This window comes from Lepidothrix coronata, unplaced genomic scaffold (assembly GCF_001604755.1).
Source record: "Lepidothrix coronata isolate B3197 unplaced genomic scaffold, Lepidothrix_coronata-1.0 Scaffold83, whole genome shotgun sequence".
NCBI lineage: Eukaryota > Metazoa > Chordata > Aves > Passeriformes > Pipridae > Lepidothrix > Lepidothrix coronata.
This window is the reverse complement of record NW_016690263.1, coordinates 54,624-76,268: the sequence shown is the minus strand read 5'-3', so window position 1 is coordinate 76,268 and position 21,645 is coordinate 54,624. Positions and strand designations below refer to the sequence as shown.

Genomic DNA, 21,645 nt, shown 5'->3' with positions numbered 1-21,645 from the left:
AGCAAATTAAGAACAGTAACAAAACAAGAAGTGAAACCCACACATACCCTGATGTAACTGGGGCCATGCAGCTGCCAAAGTTGCAACTGCAGACAGTGCAGATTTTGTGGGGTCTGCATCTTCATCCAAAGCCTCTGTTAAATCTTTAAGGAAATAAACACTTTATTCTAGTGCAAATTAAAACTTGTACTGTGGAGGGGAGGAAAGGAAGCTGTGTTTTAAAAGTTGCAGACAAAGCAAAAAGAGGGCCGATATTTACAAAAGCATCAATGTATTCAAAACTCAATTCAATGTCCAAATGAAAATTTACATATCTTTAAATGCAACTAAAAAAATCCAACTAAAAGCTAAAGACATGCACCACATGCTACATAAAGGGAGAACAGCATATAAGCTGTTAAAGCAACCACAACACAAAACATGCACAATGGCAACACAAAAGGCAGCAAAAACAAATCCATAAACACATTAGAAAGCACAAACAAGTAACAATGCAAGAAACACCTGTATTTCCTTTCCTCAAATGAACTATTATTTCCCATCATAAGTTTGTTTTTAGGAAACAATCCAAACCATTCACATATTTTGATACTGGCTATCACCATTCACCATATACTTTCTATCTAACTTAGATACAGCCTGTTCTGCACAAACACAATGACTAAGTCATTACTAATAAACCGTATTTCACCAAAACAAGTATCTGCACTTAATGAACATCACACATAAGCAAACTGACTAGGAAAGCAGGGAAGTGAAAGGGAGAAACAGCAAATTCCTGTTTCTTAAACAGAAGTTTCCTCAGCACTTACAGGTATTTCTCCAGAGGGTTGGCAGAATTCTTTCAGCATTGTATGCTCTTTCAACAATTTCACGTCATTCAAATCCAAATCAATAAGCAGTTGAAGTCATCAAGTCAATATAGAGCCAAAAATCCAAACTAAGACTACATAAAATGCAAATCCACAACCGTATTGTATGACGATTGATGGTGTTTGAAAACTGTCACCCAGACATTGCAAAATTAACCTCTGCACCTCCTCTCTCACTGTATCTATGTAACACAGTTTGAGAAAGTACTGTACATCCCAAAACCCTACACCCATGGTGTTCTCTGTTGCAGAAACACTGCCTGTACAGAATTTAACTGAGAAAACATGCTGACTACTATGAGTTTGGTTAACTAGATACAAAGCCAAGAACATGTAATTCTTTTAAGGTAAAGAAGATGTCTAAACAAGAGTGACAAGAAATGGAAGTTCCAAGGCATGTAAAACATAGTAGATGAAGTGCCTTACCCATAGCTCTGCTAAACTAGAAACAAAACAGCAAATTTTTGCAATTGCCAGCCCCATGAAGTCAAATTAAAATATGAAAGTTACATTACATTTTTTTCTGATCTGTCCTATGAATAATAAAGAATCTAATCAACTATTCTATGATACCTGATAAAGGAATCTTTCCTTGTATTGCCAAAGCAATGCTCAGTAGTTAAAAAAATACAGGTTAATTGCTAAATTCAACAGTAATTAAAACGCAGTCTGAATTTTTTAACACCATATCAAATCTGTAACTTTATTCAATTACAAAGAGCAGCCTCTATTGCTGAAGATAGTGCTCATGCTTTATATGATTTATAGACTGGACATAAATCTTAAGCATGAAAATACAGAGTCTTCAAGGGAGGAATTAAAAGAACTTTCCTGTACCTCACACATCTGTCTTGTGGAGGCACCACAAAATTCACTTGACCTCAAATGGGGAGTGCTCTTATGTTCCTACCTATCTCTAATGAAATAAAGACTAGCAGGAAGGGCCAAAGCTTCTCCTTTAAACAGCCAGCAAATTTGGCAGTCCATAAACACCAGACCATGTAAATTTGTAACAAAGTCTGCACTTCTGATCAGGGGTTTAGTGATACTGAATACCTCTGAAAATGGGGGCAACTTCAGCCTTAGAGCAAAGGCAGAGTGACTGTGAGGCCCTTTACTGAAACAAAGAGACATGGCAGTATGTAGGAGCTGTGGACGCATACTTCCCAGTCTTGAAGGACGATGAATATTGAATTCTCCATTACAGTTGTGCTGGGGAGTTTTAGATTTTTAATCTAGTTAGGCCCAGATTTTTTTTTAATAGATACACATAAAGACCTTTGAGGAGACTTAGGAAAAGTACTTGTTTCCGGACCCTCAGGAGAAACATCTAACAGTGCTGGAGGAAGAGGAGGAAGGTGAAGACGCTTCCTGCACCTCCAAAACATAAGCAGTGCTGTTAAAAGCTTATTATGCTTTGCTGGATACAATTGTAGTAACAGTGAGCTTCCTTTTTCTCTATTCCCCTCAGCCCTTGCACTCCATGCCCAGTTTAAAGCTTTAATTTCAGACAGAAGAGAAAAACCAAGCCCATTTACATACAATATCCATGCATAATAAGATAAGGTTAAACAAAGGAATGCCATAAATCGTGCAGCTTGAAGTTAATTCCAGTACCATTTCAGCTTTTCAGCAGTAAAATTAAGGATCTGACCTTTGGTCTCAGCATCAGCTATTTGATCTTTGGCCACTTCCTCTTCCTCTTCGGCCATTGCCTGAAAGATGGCAGTCAGGAAGAAAAACAGCAATTCACATAGTGGGCCTTCAGTGTCATTTCCTACAAGAGCTTCCTCTAAAACCTCTGTGAATAAAGTTTAAGAAGCGTCACTTTTGCCACAAAGTTGGAAAACGATTATGTACTGAAGAATGAAAACATTATTTTTCCTTTAGGTATGATAATCAAGTTACTTTTCCATAATTTACTGTGTATATTCCTGAGGACATGGTGTCAGAAAGAGTGCTGACAAAATAGCATTATTTTAATATATAACTGTGAGAATAAAGTACAAATAGATATTTTAGTAAGTAGAATAACAACTTGTACATTGAAATTAACTTTGATTTTACAAACACTGCAGAGTTGACTGTGAAGAGAAAACTGGATTGATATGCATCTGTAAGCACTAATATATTAAAGCCACACAGAAAATTTTGTAGCAGTGGTACTTGGGTGCACTTAAGATGTTTGGTTGTTTGGTAGAAGAACAGACACCACAAAACTGGGGCTCCTTGCCACATAAACAACAACTTGCCTAAAGTTACTCCTTCGGGAAATTCATCTTGAAGATCAAAAAGTTCCCCAAAAGCATGTAAAAACTCCAAAACCATCAGAGCATCACCAAAGATCTCGGGAGGAAGTCTTGTCTTCACTGGCATTGGAATGGGAAGTTCCTGCAATCCAAATGGGACAACTTAATATCCCACTTGATTTCTGCAGAGTACACAAGTGATTAAAACCAAACAGTTTATTATTCTAAGGGGTGTATCTGTAGGGTTTCTTTACATTTTACCAAAAAGGGTCCTGCAAGGCACAGTAACATCTATGGCAGTACTAACATTAGAAACTGAAAAGCATGCAACTTGAATGTAAAACTTTTGAGAAAAAAGTTTATTCGTGTTCATGAAGTTTGTATCTTTAACAAAGGAAGTCAAACTCACTACAAGTTACAACCATTTGCTATCAAGATTTTTCCTGTAAACCTGTATTATTTCACAAGAGTTTCGAATTTCAGTATGCTGTCTAGACAAGAAAAAATAAACATACTCTTAAAAGTTACTCATGATTGCTTGTGAAGACAAGCAAACAAAAACCCAACACATTCACATAAAACACGCCCTTCTAATACTAGGATATGCAAGATCATGTCTGATGACTGCACGTTCTGGTATTGAGCTTTTTGCATTGGTAAGGCACTTACAGCAGCTGAAGGTATTTTAAAGGGAGCTGATGTAACCATGTAACAAGACCACTTAACAGAGACACCACCTCCACATCACAGTGTCTAACATTGTTTGACTTTGAAACTACTATCTTGATGTAACTCCTAAAGATTTGTCTTTTCAATGTTTCTTAGCAGACAGAGTTGTACAGTTTCCAGAAAGACAGCTCCTTTCCACAACTATGGTAGTTCACAAACATTAACGAGAAGAATGCCGAATGCTATGCTTCATGGGAACATAGTAAGGTATTTCACCAATTTCCATAGAAGAGAATTTTTTAAAAAGCAGTCTCCACCTAAATTCATCTTTATTTATATTCTTGTCCCGAAAAATGCTCATTAAACAAGTATATTGCTAGAGTTCAAATCAAAAGAATGCCACAGGAAGCAAGAAGCCAATGTCCTTTATACCTTTTGCAGCCAAAAATTTGGTTTCTTCATTACTTAAATCTTTTAAGTAACTTGGGTTTGTTCTAGGTGAGCTCATCTTGTATATTTAACAGAAAAATCAGGCATATTCAATACCCTCCACTCTAATGTCAGCACTTTAAACATACATTTGCTCCATGTGTAGACTGAGTACAGCCTGCAAAACTTTTCTGGAGGTTGAAAATGCAGACGCAGACGATCCTATTAGCACTGCCACTGGGAAGTATTTACTACATGACTGCAGGTGATTCACAGCCCCTAGCATTCCAATCAGATCTAGATTTGCCTCTGCATTAGGAAATCTAGCCTGGGGTCCTTGCAAAGTATGAGCTTGAGTTATTCCAAATTCAATCATACCTTAAGATCATCACACTCCATATCTTCTCTAGGCTTACTCCACTGTTTCAGGTATTCCACATATTTTCTCTTTTCCTCACGCAGCTTCTCTCTTTCCTGAAAAAATGCCACAATTGTGTATAAAATATTGTCAGATGTCCCTACTGCAGTTTGTAAAACTGCACCATTTACTATGCAACCACACTGAAAAGTAAAGCATCACATTTAATTAGAATGAAGTAATGTATTAATTTTTGTTTTGTATAAAATTATACTTGCAAAAATGTTTAAATGTCAGGATACTTTGTCTTGATTAGTTGTTGCCTTTGTTTCGGGGTGTTCTGGGTTTTGTTTTGTTTTTAATGGAAGTGGCTGAAGAAAAAAATCTAAAAATTAGAATATTTATGAAAGTTGCCTCAAAAAAGACCATCAAAATATAGTGGATGTGGCTGTGGTGAAATATTGTGGAATATATAATTTCTTCATATTCAAAGTGACAAAAAGTTATTTAGTAAGCAAAGAGAATCCACAAGGAAACTCACAACCATTTGATATGCTGTGAATCTGATGCAGTACAGCATCTTTAACACTCAAACTGAAGATAACCATCAAATCAAATAACTGTATGCATTACTAGTGAGAAGAAAACCCAATCCACTACACTGAAATAGACCTTACTTCTGAAGTGAAGTGAACTTTGGTGAAGTAAAATTATAGACAATGTTAACCAGAAATACAAACCTATAATCAAATCTTATGACTGTCTATTCTTCTGAAGTGCTTTACTAGGAACTGAAAACAGTTAATGGAAAATAACTTGAAACAGATAATAACTAAGAAACAAGAAAACTAGAAACCTGTTATACTGTTTCTATATGAAACACATATACTTCAAATGCATTACTTTTTCTTTTTCTATTTTGAGTCTCTCTTTCTCTTCTTTCTTTTTCATCCTTTCTTCTTCCACAATTTTCTTCAATTCTTCTCTCTTTTTTTCCTTATCTTCTTTCTCCTTTTTCCTAGCTTCTATAGCATTTGCCTTCTCTTGTTTTAATTTAGCTTTTTCAAAAGCTACAAAAGGAAAAAAACAAAGTTATTTTTTCTTTTGTAAAATGTTAGTTTTAACTGCTAAATAGGCTGAACTTTTTATAATTACCATATGAAAAAGATATTGTTATGACGACTGAATTGTTTCTATGCCAACCACAAATTCAAACACTTGAAAGTTCTTCAGACAATCAGAGTTTTAAGCCTAAGTATTAGACATGTTCTACAGGTTGTCATCACTGTAATAAAGCTAAATTTATCTGGTTTTATGAGTATACAGAAGTTTATTGCTTGTTTTATTGGTTTCCCTCAAGTGACATATAAAGATGAGAACAGATTCCAACCATGTATAATTACAGCAAGATATTAAGTAATGACTGATTAATAAAAGCATGTCACAACCACGTGTGGCATATAACCATGAAATATCTGGGATAGTAAAAACCTTGAAATAGGTGATTTTTAAGTTTTTAGTTATTACTGAATTACTGAAAAGTCAATACACTTGAAACTTACATAGTATTTCAGTACATTTTGTTCAAGTTTTACTTCAGTTACACAGTTTAAGCTGAACTTTAATGTTACTGCCTGAGGAGATGCATATTTCTTTGTAGTCCTCTGCAGAAGAACAGCAGGATACAAATTTCTACTTTCTGTGGACAGACAATGCCTGTCAACCTACACACAGGCTAACAAATAAAAGGGGGTTTTACTGTCTTAATTGAATAAACAGGAAAGTTAGGATCACAAGTGAATGAAATGAAAAGAGATCCACTCTTACCAAGTGGATAGTACTGAAAAAAAAGACTTTGGTTACATTTTCCTATAAAATTTGGAAAATGTGCTACATTGCTTCTACAGATAGCTACTACACGTGCCAGCCGTGTCTCTCAGCCAGCAAACAAATGCAGTGAAGCTGATCCCTCCAGAATCTTCTACATACTGAGAAGGCAAGTCTTTCAAGGTACCTGGTATTTTGCTATCTTTTCACATTGTGAAAATGTATCTTAACTAGCCTTCACACAAGAGAGGAAGCAGTTTTGATGTTAATCAGCTGTTACTTTGTTCTATACTGTCATTTCCAGCACACAAACAAGTAGATGCTAGTTGTGCAAAAAAGTGGACGCACACAATTTTAATGGATAACACAAAACTCTAGTGTCCTGTCTCCTATGAAGAAAACGCCTAAAGCAGCATCAGAAAACTCTGCAGTTATTTAAACAGATGTTGGACTAGGTAATTTCTAGATGTCCTTGCCATCCTAAAGCATTCCATGTTCATGGAAATGACAGGTTGAAACTGGAAGTTCACTAAAATATTTCCAGAGATTAAAGCCTTTTCTTCGGAAAACATAAGTTCTTAAAATCCAGAAGAATATCTCCTTGTCTAGACTTCGTCTCTTCAAGAAGACACACCAGTTTACCTAGTTAAACCCATAGGCTTGCAGGTCCCCTTACTTATTTTGAAATCAAGCTTAAATTGATCAGGAACAGGTCAAAACTAAGCCAAAATTATTCAGTCAGTCCAAACAAAAATCTCTTAAGTGATTTGTGATATTTTAATCAGAAAAATTCAGAATGTATTGCAGTTGTTTTAAATTTTGAGATAGTTTTTCCATTTACGCATTTACGCATTTTCCTCATACAAAATACTGATTTGTGTTACATGTTCATGTTTTGATACACCTTCACAGATGGTAAAATTTTGCATGATTTCATCACTCAGACTTCTGCAAAATTTTTTAGCTCTTTACTTATCTGAGATAGAAATCAACACAAGTTGGACCACAAGCTTCCTACATTTCCCCAGTTCAGTAAACTAAAACGAAAAAAAGGAAAAAAGATCAGGAAACAACCCTTCTAACCACTAAAAGGAGCACTTTGCAATAGTGCTGTGGCAGTAGCGTCTTTTTAAGTTTTCCATTTGAAAGGTACAACCCCAAAAATACTGTAATTATAGCCTGCTCTCAAACCTGCAAAAACTGGTTCTACTGGTCATAGGACTAAACCTCAACTCACCCATGGCCGGCGTATCTTCTTTTTGCTTCTGGAACCTTGTCCTTTCCCTTGATACTTTACTTTTGCTTCCTGGGGTGTTTCGTTTAGCACTAATATTGTCCTCCTGGTTGAAAATTTGGAGGGGCAGAGGAAAAAAGAAAATAATAACTACAGTGAAATGACCAGCAAAAGATATTCCCAATTTTTCAACTGTTCTCTAGAACAAGATAAAGTAGATTAGAGCACCAGGATTCTCCATATTTAAATACAGGCAAGTGATATATCTGTATCTGAGGGCAAGTGACATAATTGTATCTCAGAGTTCAAATTAAAGCTTTTTAACAAGTTATTTATCAATCCCAGAAGGGACAAGTACTCTATGCATCTTCACAACACACTGAAAAGCTAGTTTCTTGATGAGATCACAGAAATGAAGATAAAAATAAGAAGATAACATAACAAATATGGTCCCTTTTACCAGCTTAACTATAAAGCAATTACTTTAATAGCAATTATGTAATATATCTCAATTCATCCTCAAAGTAAAGAAGCATGATGTCAACCTTGCATTTCAACTGTTCTAAAAATTCAGGAAATTCCATCCAGAACTTAGAAGACTATGTTGACGTGTCTTCATCTGGGATTAAAAATGTTATTACTTACAAGACTAGTAGATGCCCTCTTTGGAGGTCGCCCTCGCCGTCTACTTGCAGGACTGAAGATAAATGTGGGTGGGTCATCAGGAAAGAAGTAGGAGAAATTTTGTTCTGCTAAGTTGTATTTTTCGATTGATGTTGCCTTAGTAAGAAAGATGAAAACAGATATTCATTGTGAAATTCTTACCTTTTCATAAATATAAGCTAATTATTGAATCATTAATTAACAGAAGACAGTAAAAGTAACCAGACTGACAACTGGTTAACTTTGGATAAGAAATACAGCTCTGAAATAGTCTAAGTGTAGAGTTAATCTACAAAGTGGATAATAACGTATACAGCACACATCTGAAAACAGAATTTCGCTTCATTTGGTAGGATGCTATTTCTTTAGATGCCTTTTAGCAAATACAGCTGGGCACAGTCATCCTAGCAAATACAGCTGGGCACAGTCATCCTAGCAAGTTATTGAAAAGTGTCAAGAATGCCTTTTGACTGATCAAGTCAGAAAATTAACTTATCGAATAATTACATAATTCTCTATGATACTCATTTCTGGAGGAGGATTGTTCCAAACTGTCAAAGTTTCTTTTCAAGTCTACTTTCTCAACCTGATGCCTTCAGGAAGTCTGCCCTTGTCATGCAGTACAAGAGGAGACATTCCAAATAATGACATGTTCGCATAACTGAAATGCAAGGCAATCAGCAAGGGGACAAGACACTCCACAGAAAGCCCAAAGACAAGATGACAAATGCACACATATACAGAATATAACAAGTTTCCTGAGGCTCCAGAAAGCATCACTAATAGATCACTAGTCCTTAATGCGTTACAGTGAGCTAGGTCAATGCAATCACTAACAAGCCCAAGGAAGGGAGTGTTTTATCCCTTTCAACTCTATTTTCTCTTATTTCCATTTCTTTAAAAGAGACANACTCTAAAATTACAAACTTATTCAGAAATTGATTGCCGTTGTTATTTTCCACATCTTTTAGAGGCAAGACTCTCACTGATGCTCTCATCTCTTCAACCCTTCCTGTCCAGAATGAGCAATTACGTGGCTGTACAACAAAGTACCAGACAAATAAAAAAACCATGCTTCTTTCTAAAAACAAGAAGATAACATGGATTTCAGGGTCAAGTCTGCAATACATAGTGAAAGAGTCCAGGGTCTGTGGCACAACAGGCAAGGCAAGGGGAATTGCTGCCTACTTGGTAAGTGTGGGAAAAGCTGCTCAATTCCTTGAGCACAAGGAAACAAATTCTCAGTCATCCTGCACTAAGATGTGAACTTAAGTCTGAACTTGTACTGAATATCATATCTCATCTCATAAGATGTCTCACTGAAGACTGAATTCAACCTACCATAAAACATTTTCCAATCAAAAGCATTACAACAGAATAGTATTGGCATACTGTACCAAAACAAAAACAGTTTGGTTTTATTTGCCTTAGAAATATCAAGCATATCTTGAAGAATGAAAACAACTCATGTGTTAGACTAAGCAAAAGTATATTATGCTTTAATAAATAAAATTTTTTTAAGTAAATGCTCCCTTTTTTATTTTGGGGACTTTTCTAAACTGGTATCTAAAAAAGAAATTATAGAATTCTACTTCATGTACAGAAAAATTACCATCTTATTTACAAGCAGAAGTTAACAAAAACCTGGTTTTACGCAGAAAGTTCAAGTACCATCATATTTTATTTTGGAAAATTCAAATACTAACTTGGTATATTATAATTACAAAAAGCTAAATTTGAGGTAGTTTAAAAAAGAAGCTGGAGCAGCTTGTAGAGAAGAGCAAAAAAAATACTAAATAGGGTCAATATTCTATCCCATAAATTATTCCTTCTTACTTACCTTAGTTTTAATTACTCCATCATGTGGTTCACAGTGTTGTTTCAGAAAAAGTTTAAGTCTATCTCGAGAAAAGAGATGTTTCCTCCGGCTGTAGTAGGAAAGAAAGGTAGTATTATCAACTAACATCTTTAATTATTGTTTAAGTACAGCTGAAAATATGTGCAAGAGTCATGTAACAGACCATACCATTTACCTTTTTCTTATTTTCTTCATTATAAATAACATCCTTAATATTGTAACTAACAGCCATTCCTTGCAACTCCAGTTGAATTAAAAAGTTCCTTATGAATAAAATAAAACCCAAGTAATACTTAAACAGTTGGTTTATGCATCTGCAATTTTTATTTTGAAGATCCTGGTATGTCCTCTTTTATAAGCACATACAAACTCCACAACCTATTCATCCATGGTAGATCCTCCAAATATTTCTTAAAATTCCCAAATAAAACTGAAGTCTGATTCATAGAATCACAGAATCAACCAGGATGGAAAGGACCTCCAAGATCATGAAGTCCAACCCCTGATCCACTACCACTGCAGTTACTAGACCATGGCACTAAGTGCCACATCGAATCTCATCTTAAAAACTTCCAGGGATGGTGAATCCACTACGTCTCTGGGTAGCCCATTCCAATGCCTGATTGCTCTCTCTGTAAAAAATTTCTTCCTAATATTCAACCTAAACCTCCCTTGGCACACCTTAAGACCGTGCCCTCTTGTCCTACTGCTGGTTGCCTCGGAGAAGAGATCAACCCCCACCTGGCTATAACCTCCTTTCAGGGAGTTGTAGAGAGTGATGAGGTCTCTCCTGAGCCTCCTCTTCTCCAGGCTAAACAACCCCAGCTCCCTCGGCCTCTCCTCATAGTGCCTGTGCTTGAGTTCCGTCACCAGCCTCGTTGCTCTTCCCTGGACCTGCTCAATATCCTTCCTGAACGGAGAAGCCCAGAACTGGACACAGTACTCCAGGTGTGGCCTCAGTGCTGAGAACAGAGGAAGAATCACTTCCCTGGTCCTGTTGGCCACACTGTTCCTGATACAGGCCAAGATGCCATTGGCCTTCTTAGCCACATGGGCACACTGCTGGCTCATGTTCAGCTTCCTGTCAATCCAAACTCCCAGGTCCCTTTCTGCCTGGTTTCTCTCCAGCCATTCTGTGCCCAGCCTGTAGTGCTGTAGAGGGTTGTTGTGGTCAAAGTGCAGGACCCGGCACTTGGCCCTGTTAAACCTCATCTCGTTGGAATCAGCTCAACTCTCCAGCCTGTCCAGGTCCCTCTGAAGAGCCCTCCTGCCTTCCAGCAGATCAACATGCCCCCCCAGCTTAGTGTCATCTGCAAATTTGCTAATGGTAGACTCAATCCAGATCATCAATAAAGATATTAAACAGGACTGGGCCCAACACTGATCCCTGGGGGACACCACTAGTGACCAGCTGCCAACTGGATGCAGCACCGTTCACCACCACTGGCCATCCAGCCAGTTCCTAACCCAGCACAGAGTGCCCCTGTCCAAACCATGGGCTGCCAGCTTTTTCACTAGTGTGCTATGGGAGATGGTGTCAAAGGCTTTGCTGAAGTCCAGACAGACCACATCCACAGCCTTCCCCTCATCCACCAGGCGGGTCACCTGATCATAAAAGGAGATCAGGTTGGTCAGACAGGACCTGCCCTTCCTAAACCCGTGCTGGCTGGGTTTGATCCCTTGTCCATCCTATAGCTGTTGTGAGATTGCACTTAGGATGATCTGCTCCATAACCTTGCCAGGCACTGAGGTCAGGCTGACAGGCCTGTAGTTTCCCGGATCCTCCTTGCAGTCCTTGTTGTGGATGGGCGTGACATTCACCAACTTCCAATCATCTGGGACCTCCCCAGTGAGCCAGGACTGTTGGTAAATGATGGAGAGCGGCTTGGCGAGCTCTCCCACCAGCTCCCTCATCACCCTAGGATGCATCCCGTCTGGTCCCATAGACTTTTGAGTATCCAAGTGGCTCAGCAGGTCGCTAACTGTTCCCTCCTGGATTACAGGGGGTCTATTCGGCTTCCTGTCTCTACCTACCTATTACGGAAGCCAGTTGTCCTGAGGACAACCTGTCTTACTGTTGAAAACCGAGGCAAAGAAGGTGTTAAGTACCTCAGAATGGAGGTTTTCCTTGCCCCTCCTTTTGCTATTGATGTATTTGCAGAAGCTCTTGTTATCCCTAACAGAAGTGGTTAGACTGAGTTAAAATTGTGCCTTTGTCTCTCTAATTTTCTTTCCACATGACCTAACTATATTCCTAAACTCATCATGAGTTGCCAGTCCTTCTTTCCATAGCCAGTAAGCTCTCTTTTTCCCCCTGATTTCCTTCAAAATCTCCCTGTTCAGCCAGGCTGGCCATCTTCCTTGCTGGGTCACCTTTTGGCACACTTGGACAGCCTGCTCCTGTGCATTCAAGACTTGCTCCTTGAAGCATGTCCATCCCTCCTGGACCCCTTTGTTTTCAAGGGCTGTTTCCCAAGATACCCTCTGAACCAGTCTTCTGAGTAGGCCAAAATCTACTCTGCAGAGTCCAGCGTAGAGGTTTTATTGAGGGCCCTCTTTGAGTCCATGAGTGTTGAAAACTCTATTATTTCATGGCCACCAACCTCCCACCAGCCCCTCTCTGTTTGAGAACAGAAGGTCTAATGGGGCCCCACCCCTGGTAGGCTCATTCACCCGCTGGAGCAGGAAATTATCCTCCATACTCTCTAGGAATCTCCTAGACTGCCTCTTCTCTGCTGTGTTGAGTTTCCAGCAGACATCCAGCAGGTTAAAGTCACCCACGAGAACAAGGGCTGGTGATTTTGAGATATCTGCCAGCTGCTTGTAGAATAATTCATCACCCTCATCATCCTGATTGGGTGGTCTATAACAGACTTCCACCAGGATGTCAGCCTTGTTGGCCTTCCCCTGATTCTGATCCACAGGCAGTCAACCTTATTGGCACTGACCTCAAGTTCTACAGTGCCAAGAGACTCTCTAACATACAGAGCCACCCCTCCATCTCTCCTACCTTGCCCAACCCTTCTGAAGAGCTTTTAGCCATCCATGGCCGCACTCCAGCCATGCGAGTCTTCTCACCACGTTTCTGTGATGGAGACTACATCCTAGCTTTCCTGCTGCATGGTGGCTTCCAGCTCCTTGTTTGTTACCCGTGCTGCATACACTGGTGTATGTGCACTTCAGCTGGGCTGCTGATTTCACTTCTAACTCAGGCTTTCCACCCTTAGGCTCATCTCTGGAGAGCCTGGTTTTAACCCCTTCCCCCTTCAAACCTAGTTTAAAGCCCTCTTGATCAGCCCCGACAACTAACAGGCTAGAGATCTTTTGCCCTTGCTAGATAGATGAAGCCCATCTGACTCTAGCAGGCTAGGTACCATAGAATTTGCCCCATGGTTGAAAAAACCAAAATTCTGCTGGCAGCACCAATGCTTTAGCCACCTATTGATGAGTTTTCCTACTCCTCTCCTCATTTATCCCTGCTACTGCAGGAACTGAGGCGAACACCACCTGTGCTCCTGTCCCAAGGACAGGATTGTTTCAGGAGAGAGGGAAAACAAACAAGAAAACAAGGACAGCACAAAAGCAGCATCACATCTCTCAAATGGGAAGACAAGCCAGCAAGGGGAAGGTGAATTCACACATTGCTTGGTCACGCTGTGGCACTCCTTACAGAGGACAGTGGGCACTCTAATGGTTCCTGGCATTCCAGGGAACCCACACTACTTCATGAGAGCGAAAAAACTAACTACACAGGAGTGTAGTTAATGAAAAAAATCAAATCCTGGTTCCTGCTGGAACTAAATGACTTGCAATCACCTAAGTTTTTTTACAGGATCCAGTTATAAAGTTTTGATGCACAATCTACTCTAAACACATATTTTAACTTAATTCAAGACAAAATTGTTACTTAAGAAGCAAAAACTCACAATGCCAATAGTTTATTAATATTATAGAACAGGATTCCCAAACTTTTTTCTACCTACTCCATCAATCACAACAGTAGCCACAGGTATCAGAAGTCATAGCATGTCTCATCTGTGCATCAATGAAAGCAGAGATTTGCAAGGAGTTGGCAACTGTGTTAATGCTAGTAAACCCTTGTTACAGAAAGCCTGTAGCACAGTATTTTGTTCCAGTGCTTTTAATTAACAGCTCTAACATTGTTTTAAAATGCCATTTTACATCAAAAACAGCTTACACAGCTCACAGGTATAAAGTACAATTTTAACTTTAACATACTAATTTTTACCTTAGTTGAGATGCTTTAACAATAACAGGTTCATACAAGTGTTTTTTAATAGGCTGGACTTTGTATTTGAACAAAGAAGGTTCAATTATGGCTTTCTTCTGCCTAAAAAAAATAAAATAAAAAAAAAAGTTTATATTCACACAATATCAGCCTTTTATTGCAGACATTTAATATATTCATATGCCTAAACAATGGATCTCTTGAAAATACCAATTTAATACAGGCTGTAACTTCCAGTGGTACCAAAGAGGACCTATTAACTTGTGCCAACTTTTCTGCTACAATATTTAAATCTGCATCAAAACCAGTTCCTGGAAGAAATAGGAAAAGTGATCAGGGATGTTGGTTTTCTTAGCAGGGAAATGTGAGATAAGAAGGGAAGGAAGAATAAAGAAATAAAGACAAGTAATGATACATCCTTATCCCTCAGAAAGTCGTCTCCTTAATATTCTCAGTACTCATGATAGCAACGGGAAGACAGAAAAAAGAAGAAAAAGATGATGAGGAAGGAGTCCAAAAGACAGAATTAAATAAAATGAATAAAAATACTAGCCCTAGAGCTACCAATCACATTGCAAAACATATAAAGCAACTAAAATATTTTTCAAAAATACCAATTTAGAAAAAAACTTCACCAACAACATTCTGAAAATAAGAGAGATCATAAGGCAAAGCATCAACACTTTAAAATAAATGCTTATCAGGTTATGTATTTTATTGTGCATTTCCTTTTTCCAGCCAGCATTACAGAGAACTAGGTTTTTTCCTCTGCATGCAATATATTTTTTCAGTTTTAATGTAAGAGTAAAGTGTTTTTACACTTCTTCCTAGGAGAATAACACCCAGGTCAGGTGTTATTCTGGATTCATTCCTTTAAAAGATGAAGAGAGGTGGTTTGCCATAGACAATATACTTTAAAAGTGTGGTACATTTATGGACAGACTTCATGAACAGAGTTAAACTAATGAGACTTTCTTTAAATAATGCTGCATTTTGCTATTAAACAACAGAACTAACTTCTCTTAGGTGGCAATTTGTAATCGAGTTGTACTGTTTTATCAGGAATTCAATCATCATCTTATTTCATCAGTAAGGAAAGTTGAAGTAGTTGTTATGTGGATGAACTAGGAGATTTAAAACTATGCATTTCATCATAGTCAGTCCTTCTGGCATTTACAAAATGCTTTGAGGTGGAGTCTGTACCAAAATTAACCAATATACCACTTGCTATTCTTTAGCCCTGTGAACAACATACACGAGATGTAGAGAAAGGTACTCGCCAAGGTTGTTGACTATGAAACTTGCTCCAATTCTTATTCTTCCCCACTAACTGTGAAACAGAGTACAAAGCAATGTACCATTCCAATGCCTAATAATAAATACATTCATACAAATTAAATGTAAAAGAAAACAGTACTTATTCACCATCAGTGTCGTTTCAGATGAGAAGAATTTGCAAATTTCTCATGAAAAATAGTTTATGATGATTAAATTATCAACATAGTTAAGAATAAATGAAGGGATTGACCAAAAAGGAGATTTATACTTGGACACAGCAACACATCTACTAGACCTACAGATAGGCGCTATGATATGCACTGTCTTGCATGATGCTATCCAAGTCGAAATCTCAAGTTGAATCACTCAGACCAATTCAAATTTAAGAAATATAATAGAAAACCCCCACCCAACTAGTCATATTAGCAAAACAGAGATAAACTGTTTATATAAAGTAGTACAGTATATCCACTGGCAAGATTTTAGTGTCTCTACATAAGCTTGGTGAAAGAGTCTTCGTATTTTGGTCATACCATGGCTTGGTCTTCCATGATTAGCTTTCCTATCTTGAGACTGAAGATGAAGTTATGAAGGCTGTTACTAGGGATTTCTGGATAGTATAAAATACAAACTTGCTCTTTACCATACATCCCTGTGTTTCCAGCCCTTTCATCTAATAAGCTGAAGAATGACACAAATAGATAATGTTCAGATAAAAAATAAAAGGCAGAGTACCAATGTTAAACCAAAAGTAAATTAGCTTATTTATACATTTTGAATAGATTCTAAGCTCTGATACTGTCTGCAGTCAAATGCAGGGCCCAAAGTACAATCAAATGTTCCACTCTTGTATCATTAATCTTTACTTTTTAGTTTGAGTAAATCCTTCTCTCAACTTCAGTGAATCATATGCAATAGCCCAAACCTAAATTCCAAGACACTACATTTTTTCTGCTTAGTTTCTGAGTTTCCAATTATTATCCCAAGAAATGAACATGTTCCTGAAATCCTCCTCCATAAATCCAAATTTAAAGTCAAAATTTTGCTTAGTACAGAAGAGGAAGAAAAAGATAATTTGGTACACATAGAAAGTTTTAAAAATTATACAGATTATCTAGCTGCTTTGGCATAAAAGTAATATTATGTTTGGTTATATTTTACTTTATAAAGTATTATAGAAAACACACAAGAGTTAGCAAGGGTTAGACCCATTTCACAGCACAGAGCCCTCATGGCAAATCTTCACAGCACAGCTCTGACAGACAACCAGATCCAGAGGAAAAAAAATAGAGTATTTTGTAATTTAGTAGGTAAAAACTGGAACTGACTCACTCATATTACACTAGTTTCTAATGCACTCAAGTAAATGTGGTTAGTACCTGTGGCAATGTCCTGCATTTTTGGATGGGTTTATACTGAACCACTGACAGGTAAGAATCTCATCAGGCCTTCAATTACTTTGGCATGGTGACCACATGATCTGGACACAGATTTCTTCTTACAGTACTGCTATGATGTATTCTGACAGCGTGGTATTAAGGTAGCTTTACCAAGAAACTTCTGAGACCTTAGAATCACAGAATTGTTAAGGCTGGAAAAGACCTCTTAGATTGAGCCCAACTATTACCCTGGCACCACCATGTACACCACTGAACCATATCCCCAACTGCCACACCCACATGCCTTCTGAACATTTCCAGAGATGGCAATTTCACCACTGCCCTGGGCAGTGTGTTCCAACATTTGACAACCCTCGGTGAAGAAATTTTTCCTAATATCCAACCTAAACCTCTCCTAGTGTAACTTGAGGCCATTTCCTCTCATCCTGTCACTTATTAATTGGGGAAAGAGACTAACACTTGCCTTGGAACAATCTCATTTCAGGTAGTTGTACAGAGAGGTAAAGTCCCCCTCGAGCCTCCTTTTCTCCAAGCTAAACAACCCCAGCTCCTTCAATCTTGTCCTTCTCAAGTACCTTGCCCAGGGCACAACTGCCTATACTATGTGGTCTGAGTCTTGCTGAAGCTACCTATACCTTATGGTATTAAGGGAAGTAGAAAAATTGCACAGAAAAATACTTAGAGTTAGAAGATCAGGAGGGCATCTAAAATGAATGCTGTCCCACTTTTCCAAAAAGAGGCAGTGACTTTTCTCTTTCTCTCTGACTAAGACTAGGAACAGAAAAAGCTCCCTTGAACAATGCTAGCTAAATAACACAATCATTTTATGGTCTCCTTATGCTCCAGGGCAAGCCTTACACAGAGGTAACCTGTCAGTATATTGTTCCCGATAGCAAAGCTGACCTCAGCACGCCTTTAAAGGTTGCCACTGACAAGCAACTCCTACTGACCAGTAACAACTGCCCATTTGGAATTGCAAATATTTTCTGTAATCTGACTAAAACTTCAACGACAAAACAGCAATCTGAAGACCGTTAACAACACACTAGTTATACTGCTCTAGGTACAAGACTACAGCACTTTGCAACAAAATCCTGACTTTGAACCTCTGATGAAGATTTTAAGCTGCCTTTAATCCAGTACTTTGGTCTTTCCTTCCAATATAAAGTGGACTAAGACCTACCATCATTATTATTTGATTCAAGGGATGGAGGGATGAGAGAGGAAGAATGGAAAGACTTAAAGACAAAGAAAGATTTTTGTACTGAAGATATTGTATACGTTTAGTGACAAGCTAAGCCCACACTTTTTGACATATCCGGTAAATAATTTCTTCTCCAAATAAAGTCAGAAAACTAGGTTGAAGATGGTAAGAAGCCTGGATAGTAAGGTTCCACTGACATAATTTTCAAAAACTTTGTTACCTCTTATATCCCAAAATTTGCAGAAACCATTAACCCTTCCCCAAAATTGTTCTTCATTTCAAATTGAACAAACACCCAAATTTACTTCTATGAACCAGCAAACCAGAAGATTTTTTTCCGTAGTGTTTCTGATGGTTGATGATGATTCACCTTACTCAGAGGCCCTGGCAGAAGGAATCCCATGAATTATTAAGTTGCAGCTGAATTGTACACCTTTGTCAGTAAAAGCCCCCCTACCTCCAGTCTGCTGCCAAGTGCTAAAAGCAAACACAAGAGTTCAACCTTACCCCTAAAAGTCTAGCAGTTCAAGGTATGAACACTGCTATTCTATGTGACCACTATCCTATGGTACCAGAAGGTCCCAGGGCATGGTATAAGCGGTTTAAGAACTCAGAAGACTGCTACCTTTTGCTTCATAATCCAGGCCTTAGAAGGCAGCCTATTTTTCTGCAGGACTGAAGGAGTGAGCACATCCTGGCCTCTTTCTCCCTGTACCATCCCAACTTTTACTGCAGAATACAATAAAAATGGTCAGCAGGAACACTTGTACAGACTGCATTGCTATTTCTGCTTCACACAGACAGGAGTAGGGTCACAGAAAGGCTGGGATCTCTAATGACATCTATTTTCAGTTAAGATTCTCTAGCCTTACAGATTCTTTGGGAAAAATATTTGCAGATGGCCCATCAATCTGTGCTGTGCTCCCCTCCCCCTTTTTCACAAACACCCCAAGCATCTGCTGTACCATTGTTTGCCTGCACACAAGTCTTCGGGTTTTGAGACCCAGTCTTTGTGCGAAGCTGCAGTGCTGTTAAAGGCAGAACTATCATTCTGCACATATCAACTGTGGTTGATATATACTATTGGTTGGATATATACTATTGGTCTCAACGTGACTAACATCCATACTCTCCCAAAGAAAAGTCTCTCCATAAACAGCAAAATAAAGTCCCTGAAAGATCAGGGCTGCAAAATGATGTCATTCAGTTCAGTGGGATTTCTTATTTTTATGAGTAATGGTATAAAGAATCTTAAATGCCATACAAAAATTGACAACAATGCTTTACTTTCAGATGGGTTTTGCAGGTACAGCAAACAATACTTTTCAAGTTTGCATATACCCAGAATACATCTAGAGAACAACTGATGTGTTATTATGTGTTATTACACTCTCTCATTTGTTATAAACACTCGCTTAAAACTTCAAGTAAGCATTTTAAAGCCATAAGAGGGTTGCAATTTAAACTTGTAGCACAAATGTTAGCTAGGTATGTCACAGAACAGTGCTTCAAAAGTTAGTATATTCTCACAAGATTTCCTTTTCTCTCCCGTCTCTGCACTGTCAAAATAACTAATCAGCTGGGGAGAACCACAGACTGCCCGGGAGAGCAAGACTTAGTCTTACTGCCAGCTCTGCATGCATGGAAATGACAGCACTATAATGGGATCAATCCTACAGTCAGCACTGTGCACACTTGCATAATTCAAAGAATAACCTCCTTTCAAATGCCATATGCCTTTTGGAACACTGAAAATGCATTTATTTTCTAAAATATGTAGGACATCTTCATGCACAACTTGGACACTGCCTTCAAGACACAGCAGAAAAATTGCAAAATTATTTACCCCATGTTATTTTCTTAGCCAACTGAGGAGCTCTATTCTAGTTATCCAAGGCATGTCAGGACATGATTTCATCATGCAGCAATCAATGAGATTCATTTCTGTATCAATGTGACATCAAAGTCAATAACACTTCATGCAAAGCCTGTTGTTGCTAGATGCTAGATACTAGATTGGGGCCCAATTCAAACCCTCTTCTTTCATCATCGTGTCTGTGAAGCACAAAAATCTTCTCATAATGCTAGGATAAGATGCACAGAGAGGTTCAATTGCTGGTCAGTAAAGGGATACTCCAAACTAAACACCACAGTTACAGCCAAGAAGCTCTCATATTCAATGTTATTAAGCGATTCCAGCCTATAGAAAATTCCTGAAGACAAGAGACACATTGTTTCACTGCACCTAAAATCATAATCAAATCCATTAAATACAATGGTATATATTTATATGGACCCATGCACAATGAAGAAAGTTTTGTATGTTTTTGGTTTCTTGGACACAAACACGTGAAGTCTCTGGGAAGACTTTTCACAGAGTTTTAGTCCTTCTCTTATGAGGCAATCTCAACTCTGAGCCCCATAATGGAAGTGAAATAAAACCCAACTGCAGAAATGCAGAACGTGACTCCATTTTCCAAGCTAGAGCAGCACAGGTTCTGCAGCACAAAGAACTACTGACAGGCACACACAGCTCTTCCACCACCTCTCAGCAAAAACACTGCCATTGCAAACAGATTAGCTATGATTATTCTGTAGGTACTCCATTTCTCACAATGCAAGGTTTTCTGGTGGATTAGCATAACTGGCACCTGTGAATGTTCAGCTTGTCACCTTCAGCTGTCTGAACACTCGCAACCCATACAGATCAAGTAATTTGTTTCAGTCAGACTCTGCCACATCTGCTTTAGTCTCATTTCCACCCAATCAAAACAATTTATACTGTAAAAGTATCACGTACCCATTTTGTGCAGAGCTATTGTGCGTTTCTGAGTCATCACTGTCGCTGATGACAATTGTGTCTCCATCAGCACTGCTGGTGTGGCCATTTGCCATTCCATTGTGATGGGCTGGAGGTATGACTTCCAAAATCTTACACTGCAACCTGAAATAGAACACAGATATTTATTAATGTCAAAGTCTTTCACTAGTGCAAGGAGTCTAAAGTTATAGATGTTATTTTAAGAATACACATATACCTGAACATTGCATTGTCTACTAAATAACTAAGAGCCTTGCACTGAAAAACTAGGTAAAATATTAATTTCATTAGTACCATCTAATAAATGAACAAACTCATCTGCTTACACAGCTATCAGCTTTGCTACTCAGGACAACAAATCAGGTTACTTGTGGTTTTAATTTTTTTTTTCAGTTCTCATTTAAGTAAACTAGAAAGTTAACTCAACGTGCTACTTAAAAACTAGACAACAAAAGTTCTACATCTATTTCGACAGCAGTCTAAGAAAAAGATTTTCAGATCCCAAAGTATTTTTTCTTGTAAGACATCATCTTC

At 38.2% G+C, this 21,645-nt stretch overlaps 1 protein-coding gene across 5 annotated transcripts in view; it reads right to left on the bottom strand.

Annotated features, from left to right (window-relative positions):
• Positions 1-21,645, bottom strand: part of BAZ1A (bromodomain adjacent to zinc finger domain 1A) — a 67,640-nt gene that overhangs the window by 25,166 nt on the left and 20,829 nt on the right. For 3 of the 5 annotated variants that reach the window (XM_017820439.1, XM_017820440.1, XM_017820441.1), the window contains 10 exons: positions 21,091-21,234; positions 14,409-14,510; positions 10,142-10,229; positions 8,284-8,418; positions 7,642-7,744; positions 5,481-5,647; positions 4,598-4,693; positions 3,125-3,263; positions 2,527-2,673; positions 48-143 (listed from right to left, as the gene is read on the bottom strand). In XM_017820439.1, coding sequence (XP_017675928.1) covers positions 48-143; positions 2,527-2,673; positions 3,125-3,263; positions 4,598-4,693; positions 5,481-5,647; positions 7,642-7,744; positions 8,284-8,418; positions 10,142-10,229; positions 14,409-14,510; positions 21,091-21,234 — 1,217 coding nt within the window. The remainder of the gene's footprint in view (positions 1-47; positions 144-2,526; positions 2,674-3,124; positions 3,264-4,597; positions 4,694-5,480; positions 5,648-7,641; positions 7,745-8,283; positions 8,419-10,141; positions 10,230-14,408; positions 14,511-21,090; positions 21,235-21,645) is intronic. The other 2 variants (XM_017820442.1, XM_017820443.1) reach the window with 1 other exon arrangement.